The sequence below is a fragment of the Buteo buteo genome, chromosome 2 (genome assembly GCF_964188355.1).
Source record: "Buteo buteo chromosome 2, bButBut1.hap1.1, whole genome shotgun sequence".
Classification (NCBI taxonomy): domain Eukaryota; kingdom Metazoa; phylum Chordata; class Aves; order Accipitriformes; family Accipitridae; genus Buteo; species Buteo buteo.
In genome coordinates, this window is record NC_134172.1 from 39137819 (window position 1) to 39152937 (window position 15119).

At 46.2% G+C, this 15119-nt stretch overlaps 1 protein-coding gene across 1 annotated transcript; it reads right to left on the minus strand.

The window, feature by feature from the left end:
• Window positions 1–11762: 11762 nt before the first annotated feature.
• Window positions 11763–14569, minus strand: TRIL (TLR4 interactor with leucine rich repeats). The gene has a single exon (XM_075051549.1). It carries the CDS (start codon window positions 14204–14206, stop codon window positions 11897–11899), a length of 2310 nt encoding a protein of 769 aa, XP_074907650.1. The 5' UTR covers window positions 14207–14569; the 3' UTR covers window positions 11763–11896.
• Between the last annotated feature and the right edge of the window lie 550 nt (window positions 14570–15119).

Sequence of the window (15119 nt, forward strand, 5' to 3'; positions counted from 1 at the left end):
CCACTGGGGATATTTTCATCCTATGAAATAGCTTTTGAAAGAAAACCATTTCCCACATAATGTTTTCTAGTCCTTTGTTCTTCTTCATCCCCTCCCGGTTTATTGCTGCTTGAGATATCCCTTGTCAGAAGAATCTAGACAGACTTCAAGAGGTGCCAAATTACAGAGACCCCAGGTTTTTCACAGTTAGTTGTTCTTTTCACTGCTGGACTGTTCTAAAGCAAATGAGATTGCATTAATATGTTTTTACTGTATCTGTTCCTCTGCTCTGCTGTTTCCCATGGCCTAGCAGAGGAAGTCTGATTGCCAAGTGTTTTCTCATTTTGTTTAATCTGATACAAAAGGTCACCTCAAGTATCCTTTTGGTATTTGCTCAAGAGCTGAATATAATAGGTGGCAGCCCCAAGAAGAATGCATGTTGCTAAACTTCAGAAATGTTTGAGTTTTTAGATACAAACAGATGTTTCCTTTTGGTAGCTTCATTTCCCGTGTGATATTCCAAGAAGTATAACGGCCGTAGCCAAATCACAGATGAACATTTTCCAGAAATTAATTAGTTTCACACACTGCGCCACAAATGATGAGAATACAACTTCACAGTTATGTGAAAGAGATCAATAACTGAATTGTTTAATCAGACTCCTGTTTAAATAGACCACCAATTCTTCTTAATATCCACAGCTAATTTTTGCAGCGGAAGCAGGAAAACAGAAAGTTTGGCTCATGTTTAGGTCTGATGCAGATCCACTGAAATTAGCAAAAACTGGGCTGCCTTGGGATCCATTGTGCTACAGCAGTTTGGCATAATGTATTTACACTGGTAAATAATTCTAGGAATAACAATTTAATCTAGAGGATTAGTAAACAGCTGTGGTTTTATGCTGTAATTCTGTAGTCTAAGTTTGTTAGTAATATATAATAAACATAGTTTTAGTTACATCCCTACTCTTCTCCAAAACAATCCCTTTTGCAAAGTGGTATTTAACTTCATGTAGTTTTAAATGGATGGTTAATAAAGTCTTCCTGGATATATTGAGAGGGCTTCTGTCCCCTCAGGAAAATACATGCTATTCCAACCTTTTCAGATGCAAAGTATTTGCTCTTTGGAAGTTTATATTTATGGGTCAGGCATACTGACTTTACATGGAAAAGATGTCAGAAAAACGTCACTTACTTTTTTAGAAGAGTAAGTTGAGAATTTGAGGACACAAGAAGGGCAGATGAATTATGAAACAAAGATTGTTTAAAGTGTTTCAGCATTAGGGTTAAACAGATAAAGCATTGATTCTAACTCTTGACTTCAAAACACAGAGGTCATTACATCAGTTTCAGCAGCTCTGCTGTAATGACCCAGTTGCCATAATCCTGACGTTTAAAAACCTAATAAGGCAAAAAAGAGGGGACATGGATGGGGCCTATTATACAGCAGGAAACAAAGAAAACAAGAAGCAAAAAAAACCTCCAAAGGCTTCTGAGAAATGCAGGCTAATCCCAGCAGCACACAGAGGGGTGGCATGGGAGAGAGGGACCACTCTGCAGGGCAGCTCCCTTGGGGACCAGAAAGAGAAAGCTGCCTGAAATGAGATTAGTGTCTTTGAGAAGAATTATGCCAGATTTGGAATTCCTCTGTATAATGTATGAATTGTTCTTGGTTTGAATATTCAGATTAATGAATAAAAATTCAGTTTCTGACTGTTCCTGTCTGATTCTGACCACTTTAGGTTCAAAGGGCACTGTCTGAAAAACAGGCAGCTACACAAGCTCTTTGATGTGAAAACATACACAGGTGATAAAAGCTCTACCACTGGCCCGTATGTCAGGATTTTGCCTTGTGGTGGGTTGACCCTGGCAGGACGCCAGGTGCCCACCAAAGCCGTTCTATCACTTCCCCCTCCTCAGCTGGACAGGGGAGAGAAAATATAACAAAGGGCTCGTGGGTCGAGATAAAGACAGGACAGATCACTCACCAATTACCGTCACGGGCAAAACAGACTCGGCTTGGGAAAAATTAACTCAATTTATTACCAATCAATCAGAGTAGGGTAATGAGAAATAAACCCAAATCTCAAAACACCTTCCCTCCACCCCTCCCTTCTTCCCGGGCACAACTTCACTCCCAGATTCTCTACCTATCCCCCCGCAGTGGCGCAGGGAGATGGGAAATAGGGTTTACAGTCAGTTCATCACACGTTATCTCTGCCGCTTCATCCTCCTCAGGGGCAGGACTCCTCACGCTCTTCCCCCTGCTCCAGCGTGGGGTCCCTCCCATGGGAGACAGTCCTCCATGAACTTCTCCAATGTGGGTTCTTCCCATGGGCTGCAGTTCTTCACGAACTGCTCCAGCATGGGTCCCTTCCATGGCATGCAGTCCCAATACATACTTCCTTCTGTAAAGAAACTTAGGAAACCAGTTTCAGCCAAACCAGAAAGATCACAAACACAGAAGGGAGAAGTCTGACAGCTTTTCCCCTCTCAGGAGAGAGGCAGCAGTCTTTCTGAAGAATCAGGCCAAATTCGACATCGCTGGGGCTGTCTGCCTGGTTTATCATCAGCTGAGTGGCAAAGCTTTAGGCAAGAAACATATTTTCTAAACCCATAATCTTTCTTGTACTTTGTCAATACTCAGTAAAAACAATATGCAATACATGTACTGGCTGCTTTGGAGAGAGATGCAACCTGAGTGTCTACAGTAGTCAGGACCACCTCAAAACACAATGCAAGAGGTACCAAACTTGACACCTTATTACAGATCACAAAGCGAAACAAAAGGCAGCTAAGCATGATAAGGGATAAACAAGGATGATAACACATGAATTAGGACAGCTATCCATGTAGTGACCACAATGTTGAACTTGAATGCCTCCTGAAGTCTGTATTTTGCATATTTTCTAAGGCATCATATTTTCTAAGCACCTGCAGCTTCTCAGACACATTGGATGCTCAGCATCCTTAAACACATGTTCCAGTCATTTTTGCTGTATCAACCCAAAAGCCTCTAGCCAGCTGGAGAAGGAAAATAGAACAGGGAAGAAGACAAAGAACATTTTGGGAAAAAAAAATCACAATAAAATAACTGCTAAGTCCTAAAGGTATAAAATCAGTTCTAGTGATGTTTTGCATATGCCCAAATTTTTGTAGAGTTCCCAATCTGAACAGCCAAATGATTATTCCAGTGCATACACGCTTGGGTCCTGCCACTACTGTCACTACTCTAGACTTTGGCAACTGTAGCATATTTGCAAAGCTCTAATCCATCAGTTATTTACCACAGCAAAAAAACCCACAAATCTGGTTGTTAGAGTTTGGCTGTGTTTGAAAGGCTGTGAAAACTGTCAGGTCTCCTGTTTCATAAGCAATTGCATACCTCAAGGCCTAGGAGCTCATAGATTAAGATGATTTTCTACAATGGTATAAGCAAAAAGGCTAAAAGTAAAAAGCTGTAAGTGAGAATGGCAGCAGTTTTCCAGGTACAGTTGTGCTAATTGGAATGGTAGGCGATTTTACCAGGTTGGATAAAAACGTATGATCAGACTGAAGTTCAGGAACGCCTTAGGTGCACTTGCAAGTGTAAATGTAAACAACAAATGATTCCAAAATCCAAGTAGGTCTGTATCATTACAAGCTAACAGTTTGGAATTCATTAGTATTTTCCGCCTGGGACATATTCTAAATACCTCTAAAAATATATATATATGAGAGACTATTTTAACCGAATAAAGTGTACCCAGTTGCACATTACAGACACCTCAAAGAGCTGTTAACACCTTCAGCAAACTGCCAGTTACTTCAGCCTGTGCTGACTTCAGTTTTACAGGGGAAAAGTAAGGAGGTTTTGTCTCCAAAAATGTCAGGTTTTTGATGCTGCCTTTAGTGTGAAACCTATTTATAGCTCTCCAGGTACAAAATCAGCTTAGGTCAATATATATTTTATAGAACAAATGAAGCTCTTAGCCATTCCAGTGAAAAAGATGCTGACCCTGAATCTCTTTTCCATTTGAGCCACAGAAATGGAAGGAAAGGATGTCTTTAGTTCCCACTGGACCTCTGCAGTCTCAGGCTCTTAGGGATACATCCTGGCAGGAAAACCAGAAGCCTCTGCATTTTCCTTTGTGCCAGCAGAATAGTATCAGTGGGATCCCAATGAATCATTCCAATCACAAATTGTTCCCGAATAAAATAACTTCCATTTAAACAGGATTTATTTCAAGTTCATATACTCCTTTCTTCTCTTTCTAAGAGCAGACTCTATTTTAAAATAAACAGCTGTTATCTCTTATTTCAAATCAGATAAAACAAACCCAAACAAACTCCCATTATACAGAAATTAAAAAATGAGATAAGAAAAACCAAATAACTGAATGGATACCAGGCTGAACAAAATGTCCCTTATCTGTTGGAGAAAACCCTGTGGCAATGAGTAAGATGCTGGAAGAAGGTAGTGCTGCACCACTAAGAGCAGTCAGGTGGAAGGCACAAGCAGCACAGCAGAACTGTACAGCTGCTACAGGATCCCAGCTCCTGCACCAGGCTTACGGGAACTACTGGCAAGTTCCAGTTTTGTTGGCACATTTACTACTTTATTCATTTTCATATTGAACTCAGTGAGTAGTTAGCTCTGAGTTACTTCTGCCACGCTTACATTATAAAGTTGCAACAGGTTGCAGAGTTCTATACTGTCAATACCTAGTGCAGGAGCACTGCTGGGAGAAAGAAAAACGGAGGGTTTTGACAAAATATTTTAAATAATAAGTAGATCTTTTTAGGCATCAAGAGGAAGCGGAGAAGTTTTGTTTGAGGGAAAATGAATTAATTGGGTCCTTATGATAATGTCATCAACAGTGAAACAGTTGGTGTTTAGTCTGGCATCGTTAGGTTTCAGAGTTAACAATTTACTACAATGATCATGAAAGATTCCCCCTCTTCGGTAATTATCAGCTGAGAAAGACATTTCCATGCTAGTTAACACTTGGGTTCATCTCTCTAAACTGATCAGATCTGAGAAATAAATATTTTTTTTCTTTTTTAGGATGAATCTTAGAGCACAGTTCTGCAATACAGTTAATTCCATTGCCACAGACCTATTATTGATGGCTACCTATATTAAGACTCTTGAAATCTTTTCACTCTCACGCAGTGAAAACAGAAGAAGGATCAAGCTGTTGCTGCAAAAAAACTGGCATGCTAAAACATCTGCTGTATGTATTGAGCAATGCTCCAAATTGTCTCATAAGTCTAACATATGATCCTTGTCTTGCAGTATACTTGTTCAAGATTTAGATCATGACATAGTAGTGGCAAATAAACCATGTTACCCTTCAGTCATAAACAAAACAAATATTTTTTTTTCTGAAACCATGCTTTTCCTGAGTGTGTTCCTCTAGAGTAAAATTATTTCTGACCTTTCATCTGATAGGTATCACCACTGAGAGTTCTACCTTATTTCAAATTGTTTTACAGTAGTCAGATGGGGCTGCTACAGCGCTAAGTAACTTCAGTATTTAAACTGAATTTTAACTTCAATATTTAAATATTAAGCAAGATGGGAGGAAAATTAATATCAATGGGACAATGATAGATGTGTCAATGGTACAATGACAGCTGAAGCTAAAGATTGTACTAGAACATGGATTTTAACATATGAAAAGAGGTCTTTCTCACTATTAGGATGAACTACAGCAGTGTAACAGTGAATGCCTTAGTTTAAAAGTGACAGCACAGACATCATTTCAGTGAACTTTTCTGGATCCAGATAGACTACATGCATATCCTCATGTAATATAATTTGTTAACTTAATGCCAATCTTTGCTCTTATTGGCAAGGAATTAAATAAGAGAGTCGTGTAATTATTTACAACCTTCCTACTTTCTTCATGTTCCAAGGAAAGAGAATTCCTTTCTTGACTTAAAACTGGCATTCACGTTTATTTTAAAGACAACATACCTGAAATATTTGTCCCTTATGAGATAAATCAGTCTCTCAATAAGGTGATTTTTATCTATTATATGTATCCAGGCCTTCTTCAAATATTCAAATGACTTCTAAATATTTACTACAACTAAACAAACATATACTAAACTAATGACAATGAAACAAATTGCACATGTGAGAAGTTAAATGAACCAGGAAAATTCCGGTTCACAGGATTTTTGCCAAGGACTTCACAAAAAGCTTATCTGCTCTATTTCCTTGAAATTCACATCTCCTAATCAAGTTTTTTTCTAGTCTCACATGGCAAAATAAAATGAACTAGGCTAGACTAGACTGATGCATAAGGTGCTATATTACAGTAATACATTTTCCATAGCTAGAAGGCACAGCTGTGGCCCTGCATGAATGTTTTGTTAGTTGTTCATTCTCACATGATTATAAAAAATAGAACGCTCTCTTCACAACCTCTGAGCTGTTGCTATATTACAAAGTGGTATCCATATGTTGACTGACAGATTGCTCTAACGTTTGTTCAGATTCTCTCTCGGTACAGGTTCCACATGGATGGATGTCTGAAGAGCAGTAAAGTATTTTGAAATAATGAATATACAAAAAATTGAAATATTTTGAAAAAAAAATTAAACGTGATTTGAGAATATGTTTGTCTGAACATTAAAAAAACTTTGCTAAAGTAAGGAATAGGATTACACCTATCTATCTGAAATCAAGAGACACCATTTAATGTATTAGCTAAGGACTGCTTTGCCTGGCAGCAACTTCACATGGGCTTTGCAATGAAAATACAGGTAATACTTTAGTAAGAATTAATACTTTTAACAGTACCCCAATTTTCTTTGTAGCACTCATTAGCTTTTAAGATTTATGTATGTGGGGACCTCCCCATCCCTGGACAAAATAGTTTATGACATAAGATTATTACACATAGATTATCAAATTAAAAATAAAAGTACCTTTAAAAATCCAACAACAGATGAGATATGCATCACACTATAAATAGTGATAAATCCTCTTTAAAGTGTCAGGATCTTCTTTGTTAGTAAATATCTCTATTATGTTTTTAGGTAGTTTTCTTCCAGCTATTTATTCATACTGTATTATTAATTTTAATTCTTACAGCCTTGTTTGTAAAAACAAATGAGATATAGATATATTTAAAAAAAAACATATCAAGGAGCATCTACATAAATAAACTTATGTACAATGATATCAAGATAAATATTTGTGTTTAAAGACAATTGACTATTTTTCTATGGGAATTTGATTTCTATGGGAATTAAAGCATGCTCTTGAGAAAACTCAACTTTCTATGGAGAAAAACACAACAGCAGTATTCGGACAGGCTGCCAAAACTGTGCTATATTTAGCATGGAGCAAAAAGAACAAATCCAGCGTCCAGCACACACATGGTTTCCTTACATTTAGTCCCCACTTAACAAATATCAGATTATAGATCAATGTTTATATAGCAACTCATCTCAAAAGAGTTGCCCAGATGAAAAATCAAGTACATCACTATGTACACATAATTTGGCTGATCTGATTTTAAAAATAATTTTTTAAACCAAAGCTTCACTTGTGGACATCACACAACATATGCACACCCTTGGCGGCCAGAGAAACATGAATTAGTGTCAGCAGCCAGGTTTTTGGAAATGAAGTAGTATTTCTCTTGCTCACTGAAGGAGTTTTCTGCAAATACATACACTGTCATGAAAACAAATGATTTTTTGTGGACTCATCCACTACAATCCAAATGTCAGTTTACTAGTTAAATAAATATCCTGATGGAACTGGAGTAGACTCTTTTTTTCCTCCCAATTCCTCACGTTCCAAATCTCTCTCAGTAAAGAGCAGAAAGGAAAAGGCACAAGAGACATATATAATTTACCATGTCCCTTCTTGTAAGGGTAATAACATGGTTCAACTGATGACAGTATTTTAAAATGTGGCATTTGCAGTGCATTGTGAAAACTAAAGATAGCACTGCATAGAGAAATCAGTAGTTTTATAAATCCAACTGTGTTAACACAGGCTCTGATAGTCAAGTGGTGCTTTTCAACAAGGGTTTTTCATGCACACATAGACCTTTACTGACACCATTACAGCCTTGTTCTCTTCAGATTATTTCTCTCTAGCCCTGTGCTGTAACATCAATGTTTCTAGGATCTCATAGAGAAGTTTTAAGCATTTTCAGTTTTGCGGCTCATTAATGATTTTCTAGTAAAGGTATATCCTCTACATAGGATTTTTATCTAATGTAAACAGTACAGATTTTCTTAGACTGCGGACAAACTGGATGTCGAGACTTACTTGAGATTGTTTAAGCAGCTTCCCATCTTTGTTTTTTCCTGCCTCTGCACTCCACCCCCATATTTTGCCACTTCCAATACTTGTGCGAGTTGAACAGAATCAAAGAAACTGAGCTGGCTGAAAAATAGGGGAGAGGGGAGGCACTAGGAAAGGTTATTTTCCAGGAGGATCAATTTTGCAGTTCACCTTCCAGCTGCAAAAACAACCGTGCCAGCTGGCTGCAGCGAAGGGTCAGGGGCTGGGGTGGGGAACAGGAGGTGGGCAGAGGCTGCCGGACCAAGCACTGCCGCCACCAGGGAAGCCCTGGTACCTTTTGCAGACTCCCCAGCAGTAGTCCACTTAATTTGATGGGACAACATTTTGGTGATTTTTCAGTCTTTGATAGATAACATGCTCGGTAATTACTCAGCAGGAGAACAGTGCTCAGTTCACTCTCCCCCAAGCTGCGTGGATTCCAGGAGAGGACAGGGCAGTAAAACTCTACTTCTGCTAGAAGGACAAACATTTTGAGCACAAATTGATGGCAGATTCATCCATTTAGAAAGGGCTGTTTTTACAGTCATTCTTTAGAAAGAAGCTTACTTTAAAAAAGACCCGAATACATATCAATACTTTACTACTGGTAAATTGAATGTCACTGACATTTCTTTCCTCAACCACCTGCCAGTACAGCTTTCCCCTGCCCCGGCAAACAAGCTGCAAGTAACAGCTGCACACAAAGGCTAAGTATTCCTAGAGTTACAGAACTTGTGACTTTTAAGAAGTCACCAACTTCATTCTGTTAACCATCTTTAGTTGTTGTTGTGTAGATCTATGTATCTACTTCTCCTAGGCTGGAACAAAGAGCCATTTCCATTTCTTTCTAGCAATTCTCCAGAAGTTTGTATAAATTCAAAAAGAATTGGTGAATTCTTAATTAGAACAACATGTATATGCTCAACATGATATATTGATACCATTAGCCTGGTAATGCTGAAAAACCTCTGAATTGTAACTTCCAATGAGCATAAAATATTTGTATTATCCCAAACAATCATTATTTCTTATTTAGCTTATAAAGGGTCATTAGTTCACAGCACCTTATTAGTCTACCTTGGGACAGTGGTCCACCTGTTTGGGACAGTGGTCTAACCTGTTTCAGAACTGACCATTTTAATTATTTTAGTGTTTGTACTACCCAAACATATTACAACCAAAATAGAAAACATAATATGGGGTGAAAAGACATGACAGATCAAATGATGAGGCACCCTCTGCAGTCCTAAGAAACAGCAGTGCTAGTAATATGAAGAAGTTACAGCCAGTCTATGATTGAAGTGATGCATTATGAGATACAATCTAAGACAGCAATTTTCTTTCAGCAAATGGATTTATTGACATAATTGACTATAACCATGTACAGCATCTATGCATCTCCCATTGGAAGAATATCCAGTGATAGAGCTAATGTTAGTGTGATGCACAGCTTTACTCAATAATCCCCACTGCATTTCTAACAATAAACAGTGGTGTATTCCACAGTCAATCATAAGTGGCCAAAAGCACCCAGGTGTCAAAAGAACAGAAATTTAAGATTCTTAACAAAAAATAAAAACTGATCCTGCATTCCTTCAGTTTTAACTCCATTCATCAGTTACGAATTTTAATCTATACACTGACAATCAAGTTTGGCCCCTGATAATCATGAAAACTATTGCCTGTCAAAATGAAATCCCAAAGGACTCTTTGCTACTGACTCAAGAATCAAGACTTTGATTTTTTTTCTACATTTAAAAGGCAAAGATTGAGGCAAATGACCTCTACAGTCTCTCCTTTTCTCCCATTTGAATTTAGAGATTGAACAAAATTCCCTCAGAACATAAAGTCTTTTCTCTCCATTCAAACACTGAACTCCAATTGAAGGTACCAGTTACTATGGTGTCTTTTGCAAACACTTGTTCATCTGAAGGAAGGAAAAAAAAAAGGAGGGGGGGGGAGAAAAAATACCCAAATCGCTTACTTGCAATTATGATAATAAACAACTTGTAGTCATGAACACCTCAGGTCAGCACTGAATGCATGATATTGAGACGAATGTCTCCATAGTCCACTAACACTTCCTTCAAGCCATTCAGTTCCACAAGAGTTCATCTGAAGTTGCACATTAAATTCAAAGCAGCAGAAGTAGTATCAATGGTCTCAACAATTTACCAAACTCCATCTAAAACATTTGCATTTAAAGTGTAACCCGAGTTTGGACCTTTTTAATTAGCTCATTTCCAGACCACACAGAGAGAATTATTAATGTAAACTAAACCACCATATTTCATAGTAACAGAACCACATTCTGTAAATATTTAGGAAAGTAAAAGTCTGAGAAAGTAGAGAGCAACTGATCATAAAATGATTAGCACTGCTCTAAAACCAAAAGCAAAATTCAAATTAAAAAAAAAACAACAACAAACAAAACCAACTCAAACATCATATGCTACTGCAAAAGGGTTTAACTTTAGCATTACTCACTCAGCTACACAAAACACAGAATCTAGATTAATATACCAAAATGTTTTATTTCACAGTGAGGTACATAAAGCTTCTAACTTTAGTAGGCTAAGGCTAAGAGAGAATTGCCTGTTAGGATAAAGACTATTTCACATTCCTGAAATATTCTCACCTATTATTGTTTCTGAAGAAAGGCACCAATATTATTTATCCATCAACAGTTCACCTCTGCATCCACCCATTTAGAAATGAAGATGGATTATGTGAGGGTCAGTGACCTACTGACCATCACGGACACAGACAACTACAGCACACGTTAATGTGTACAAGTACCAAGCAGTATTTATTCCAAACCAATTTAAAAATAGCTCATTTGTAAACATATTACAAAACTCTGTTAGTTTTTTTCCTAGTGGTGTCAGAAATATATTCCTGTAAAACTAACCAGCTGCACTGTTTCCCGTTTACAAAAAAGTATGGAAACACACTCACGCACGTTAAATCGCCTCACATTCAGTTTGACTTAAAATGGCACAGCCTTCAAACTGTCCAGCGTAAAACATACATTTCCAGCCCTCTAGATGACTCGCAGGTTGCACCCATTTCAACAGTAACACTAAGAGACAACCCTCAGTCCAAATTTTTGACGAGGAAGGGCTGGTGCCTTGGAAAGGTCTGTTCAAAGCGTCCTCCCGTGGGGCCAGGCCGCTCACTCAAACTGTTGTTCCCCGCTGCAGTCCGAGAAAACCACCTGCAAGATACCACGCTTCAACTCACGGCTCTGAGTTCGCGTAAGGGAGGCACCAGCTGCTGTTCGCAGTAGCTCCCGCCGTTTTGCTCTCCTCATGGCAAGGAGCGGTTCCCGGCACAGTCGGGCCTTTCGCCGGGGTGAGCGACGATTTCTGAAAAAACAGTGACCTCCTCGCAAAGGTGACCGAGCAAGCCCGTCTCACAGATGGCATCGGCCCTGGCCTGCAGCAAAGGGCGGCTGAAGGCAGCCACCGCGCCACAGCTCTCCGGCGGGGCCGGCGCCAGCCCCTCACAGACCAACGGCCGCCTCCCCTCGCCGCGCGGACTACAGCTCCCAGCGGGCCTCGCCGCAGGGCGGCGCCCGCCTCCCCCGCGGAGCCTGCCGGGAGCTGTAGTTTGGCGGGCTCAGTCGGCGAACCGCTGCAGCAGGTGGTCGTCGCCGTGGCGGCCGCCGCCGCCGCTGTCCATGAAGCGCTCGCAGGGGAACTCGATGAGGTCGGCCTCGCTGAGGGCGCAGGCGGCGCCGCGGGGCGGCCGGTGGGACTGGAAGCCCGAGAAGTCGGCAGAGACGCCGGTGCCCATGGAGCGGAGGGGCCGGCGGGTGGAGTAGAGCTGGCGGACGTGGACGGGTGCCGCCTTCCGCCGCCGCCGCCCCAGCACCTTCTTCCGCAGCAGGCGGGAGGCCCAGGCGGCCAGCGCCGCGAAGAGCAGCAGGGCGTTCACCGCCAGCAGCACCAGGACGAGGAGCTGCTGGTCGGGGCCGCGGGGCCCGCCCGCCGCCGCCGCGCCGCCCTCGGGCAGGGTGACCAGCCCGGCGCAGTGGTCCCGCGGCGCCACCGGGCACACGCGGCCGCCGAGGACGCCCTCGACGCAGACGAGGTAGGGGGTGTCCGGGCGGAGCTCCCGCAGGGTGGCGGCCGGCTCCCCGCGCTCCGGCAGGTAGACGAAGCGCTGGAACTTGACGGCGGCCCCGAAGCGGTCGAAGAGGAGGCGGAACCGCGCCGGCCCCAGCAGGCGGGGGCTGCGGTGCGGCCGCACGGCCCAGCGCACCGTCACCGAGCTGGAGCCCACCGCCTCCACCGACAGGTTGCAGAGGAACAGCTTGTTGAAGTCGCACGGGTCGGACACCAGCGGCGGGACCCCGGCGGCCGGCGCCGAGCGGGGCTTGCCGGCCCGCCGGGGCCACGCCGCGCTGGGCGGCGCCGGCCCGGAGGCCGCCGGGCGGGCGGGCAGCGGCGGCGTGGGGCTGGGCGCCGCCGCCGCGCCCTCGGGCGCCCCCAGCAGGCGGGCGGTGGAGGCGGGCGGCGGCGGCGGCCCCGGCGGCCCGCGGGGCAGCCCAGCGCCGCCGCCGCCGCTGCTGTTGCTGCCGAGCCCCTCGGCGGCCGGCGGCGGCCGGCGCTGCTCCTCGGCCGCCGGCGGGGGGGACGCGGAGGGGGGAGAGGCACCGTCGTGGCAGGCGCCGCCGTCTGGCGGCGGCGGCAGCTGCGCGTCCTGCAGGTAGTCGAGGTACTTGCCGGCCAGGGTGGGTGGCAGGCGGCACTGCACGAAGACGGTGAGCAGGCGGCCCTGGGAGTGCCAGGCTCCCAGCCAGCGCTTGAGGCCGCGGAGGCGGCAGTCGCAGCTCCAGGCATTCCCCTCCAGCTCCAGGCGGTAGAGGGCCGGACTGGAGGCAAAGAGCTCGCCGGGGAGGGTGGCCAGCGCGTTGTCTCGCAGGCTGAGCTCCCGCAAGCGGCTGAGGCGGCCGAAGGTGGCAGGGTGCAGGGCGGTCAGCGCGTTGCGGCTCAGATCCAGCGCCTCCAGGCTGCTCAGAGGCTCCAGCAGGGCAGCGGGCAGGTGGCTCAGCAGGTTTCCCTCCAGGCGCAGCTCCTTCAGCGAACCCAGCCCCGTGAAGGCATCTGGGGCCAGGTGAGCCAGGCGGTTGCCACTGAGCGAGAGCTTCGCCAAGCTGGGCAGGTGCTGGAAGAGCCCCCCCGTCAGCTGCTGCAGGCTGTTGCTGGCCAGCAGCAGGGTGTGGAGGGAGCGCAGCGGCCCGAAGATGTCCGGGTGGCGAAGGGAACTCTGCTGGTTCCCTGAGAGGTCGAGGAAGCGCAGCTTAGCCAGGCCGGTGAAGGCACCGCGGCTCAGCCAGCGGATGCGGTTGGACTCCAGGTGCAGGTAGAGTAAGTTCGGCAGCCCTGAGAAAGTGGAGTCGCCCAGCGAGCCCAGCTCGTTGCCATCCAGGCGCAGCTTGACAAGGCTGCCGAGGCCAGAGAAGGAGGCGGCGCTGAGGCGGCCGATCTCGTTGGCGTTCACGTAGAGGATGCGCAGCTTGGCCAGGGCGCTGAGGGTGCCGGGGGCCAGCGCCGGCAGCAGGTTGTTGCCCAGGTAGAGCTCCTCCAGCCGACCCAGGCGCTCAAAGGCCTTGGGATGCAGGGAGCGGATCCGGTTGTACTGCAGGTCCAGGCGCTGGAGCCCTGCCAGGCGGTGGAAGTCGAAGGCGGAGATGTTGGCGATGAAGTTGCCCCCGAGGCTGTAGGTGAGGATATCCTGGGGCTCGGCAGCCTTGGGCACCGAGCGCAGGCCCCGGTTGGTGCAGAGGAGGTGCTGGTGCTGCTGGCAGTCGCATGGCTCGGGGCAGATGGGCTCGGCCGCGGGCAGCAGCATGAGGAAGAGGGGGATGGAGCCCCAGAGCACCCGCGGCAGCACCATCAGGAGGACCCGGCGCGGCGCCCCCATCCCGGGACGAGCCGTGGGCTGCTTCCCCCGCCGGCTTTGTGTCTCTCCGGCATCCCCCCCCGCTCCTCCTCCGCGGCTGCTGATCGGCCCCCTCCTCAGCTGCGCGCCGGGCCGAGCTCCGCGCCGGGCAGGCGGGCGCGGCGGCGGCTGCGGGTCGCGGTGCCCGGCACCATGGGCTCGCCCGAGCCGGCCGGGGGCGCGGAGCGGCCGGGAGGGCTGCAGGCTGCCGCCGCCGCCGCCCGGGCTCTGCCGCCCCTCGCGGCCCGCAGACCAGACCGCAGGTTCGGCGGGCGCGGGGCCGGTGCTGCCGCGGGGGGCGGGCGGGCTGCGGAGCGGCGCGGCTGCCCGCTGCTCCGCCGGCTCTCCCGGGGGCGGAGGGGGCGGGCGGGGCGGGGAGCGGGGCGGGGGGGCGGGGAGCGGCGGGCGGAGCGGGTTGCTGGAGAAAGACGAGCTCCGAAACTTGCCGAGAAAACTCAGCGGAAATTCGTACTTCCCACACTGTGCCCTGGGGGACCGGAGGATCGGATGGAGCGGGGAAGAGGGAGGACGGCGCGGCGGGGGGGGGGGGGCGGGGGGAAGGAAGCCCGCGACCGGTCCTGGCTCGGCTCAGCCCCGGCAGCGAGCAGGGGCGCAAAGTGGGAAAGTAGGAATTGGAACCGGCTGTGGCTGCCTCCCAGCCACATGGGCTGCAGATAGAGCTGCGCATCGGGGAGGGGGAAGGGAACAGAAATAAACTAGTTGCCGTCTGCACCCCCCTTCTTTTTTTTTTTTTCTTTGATTGTGCTTAGAAACCGGCCAAAAGCAATACTTACGGTTTGCCACAGATTAAGGACTTTGTTTTGCTTTAAGCAAACGGCAATCGGAGGACCAAGCCACCTATCGTACATCAAAGAATGAATTTTCATTCTTTCTC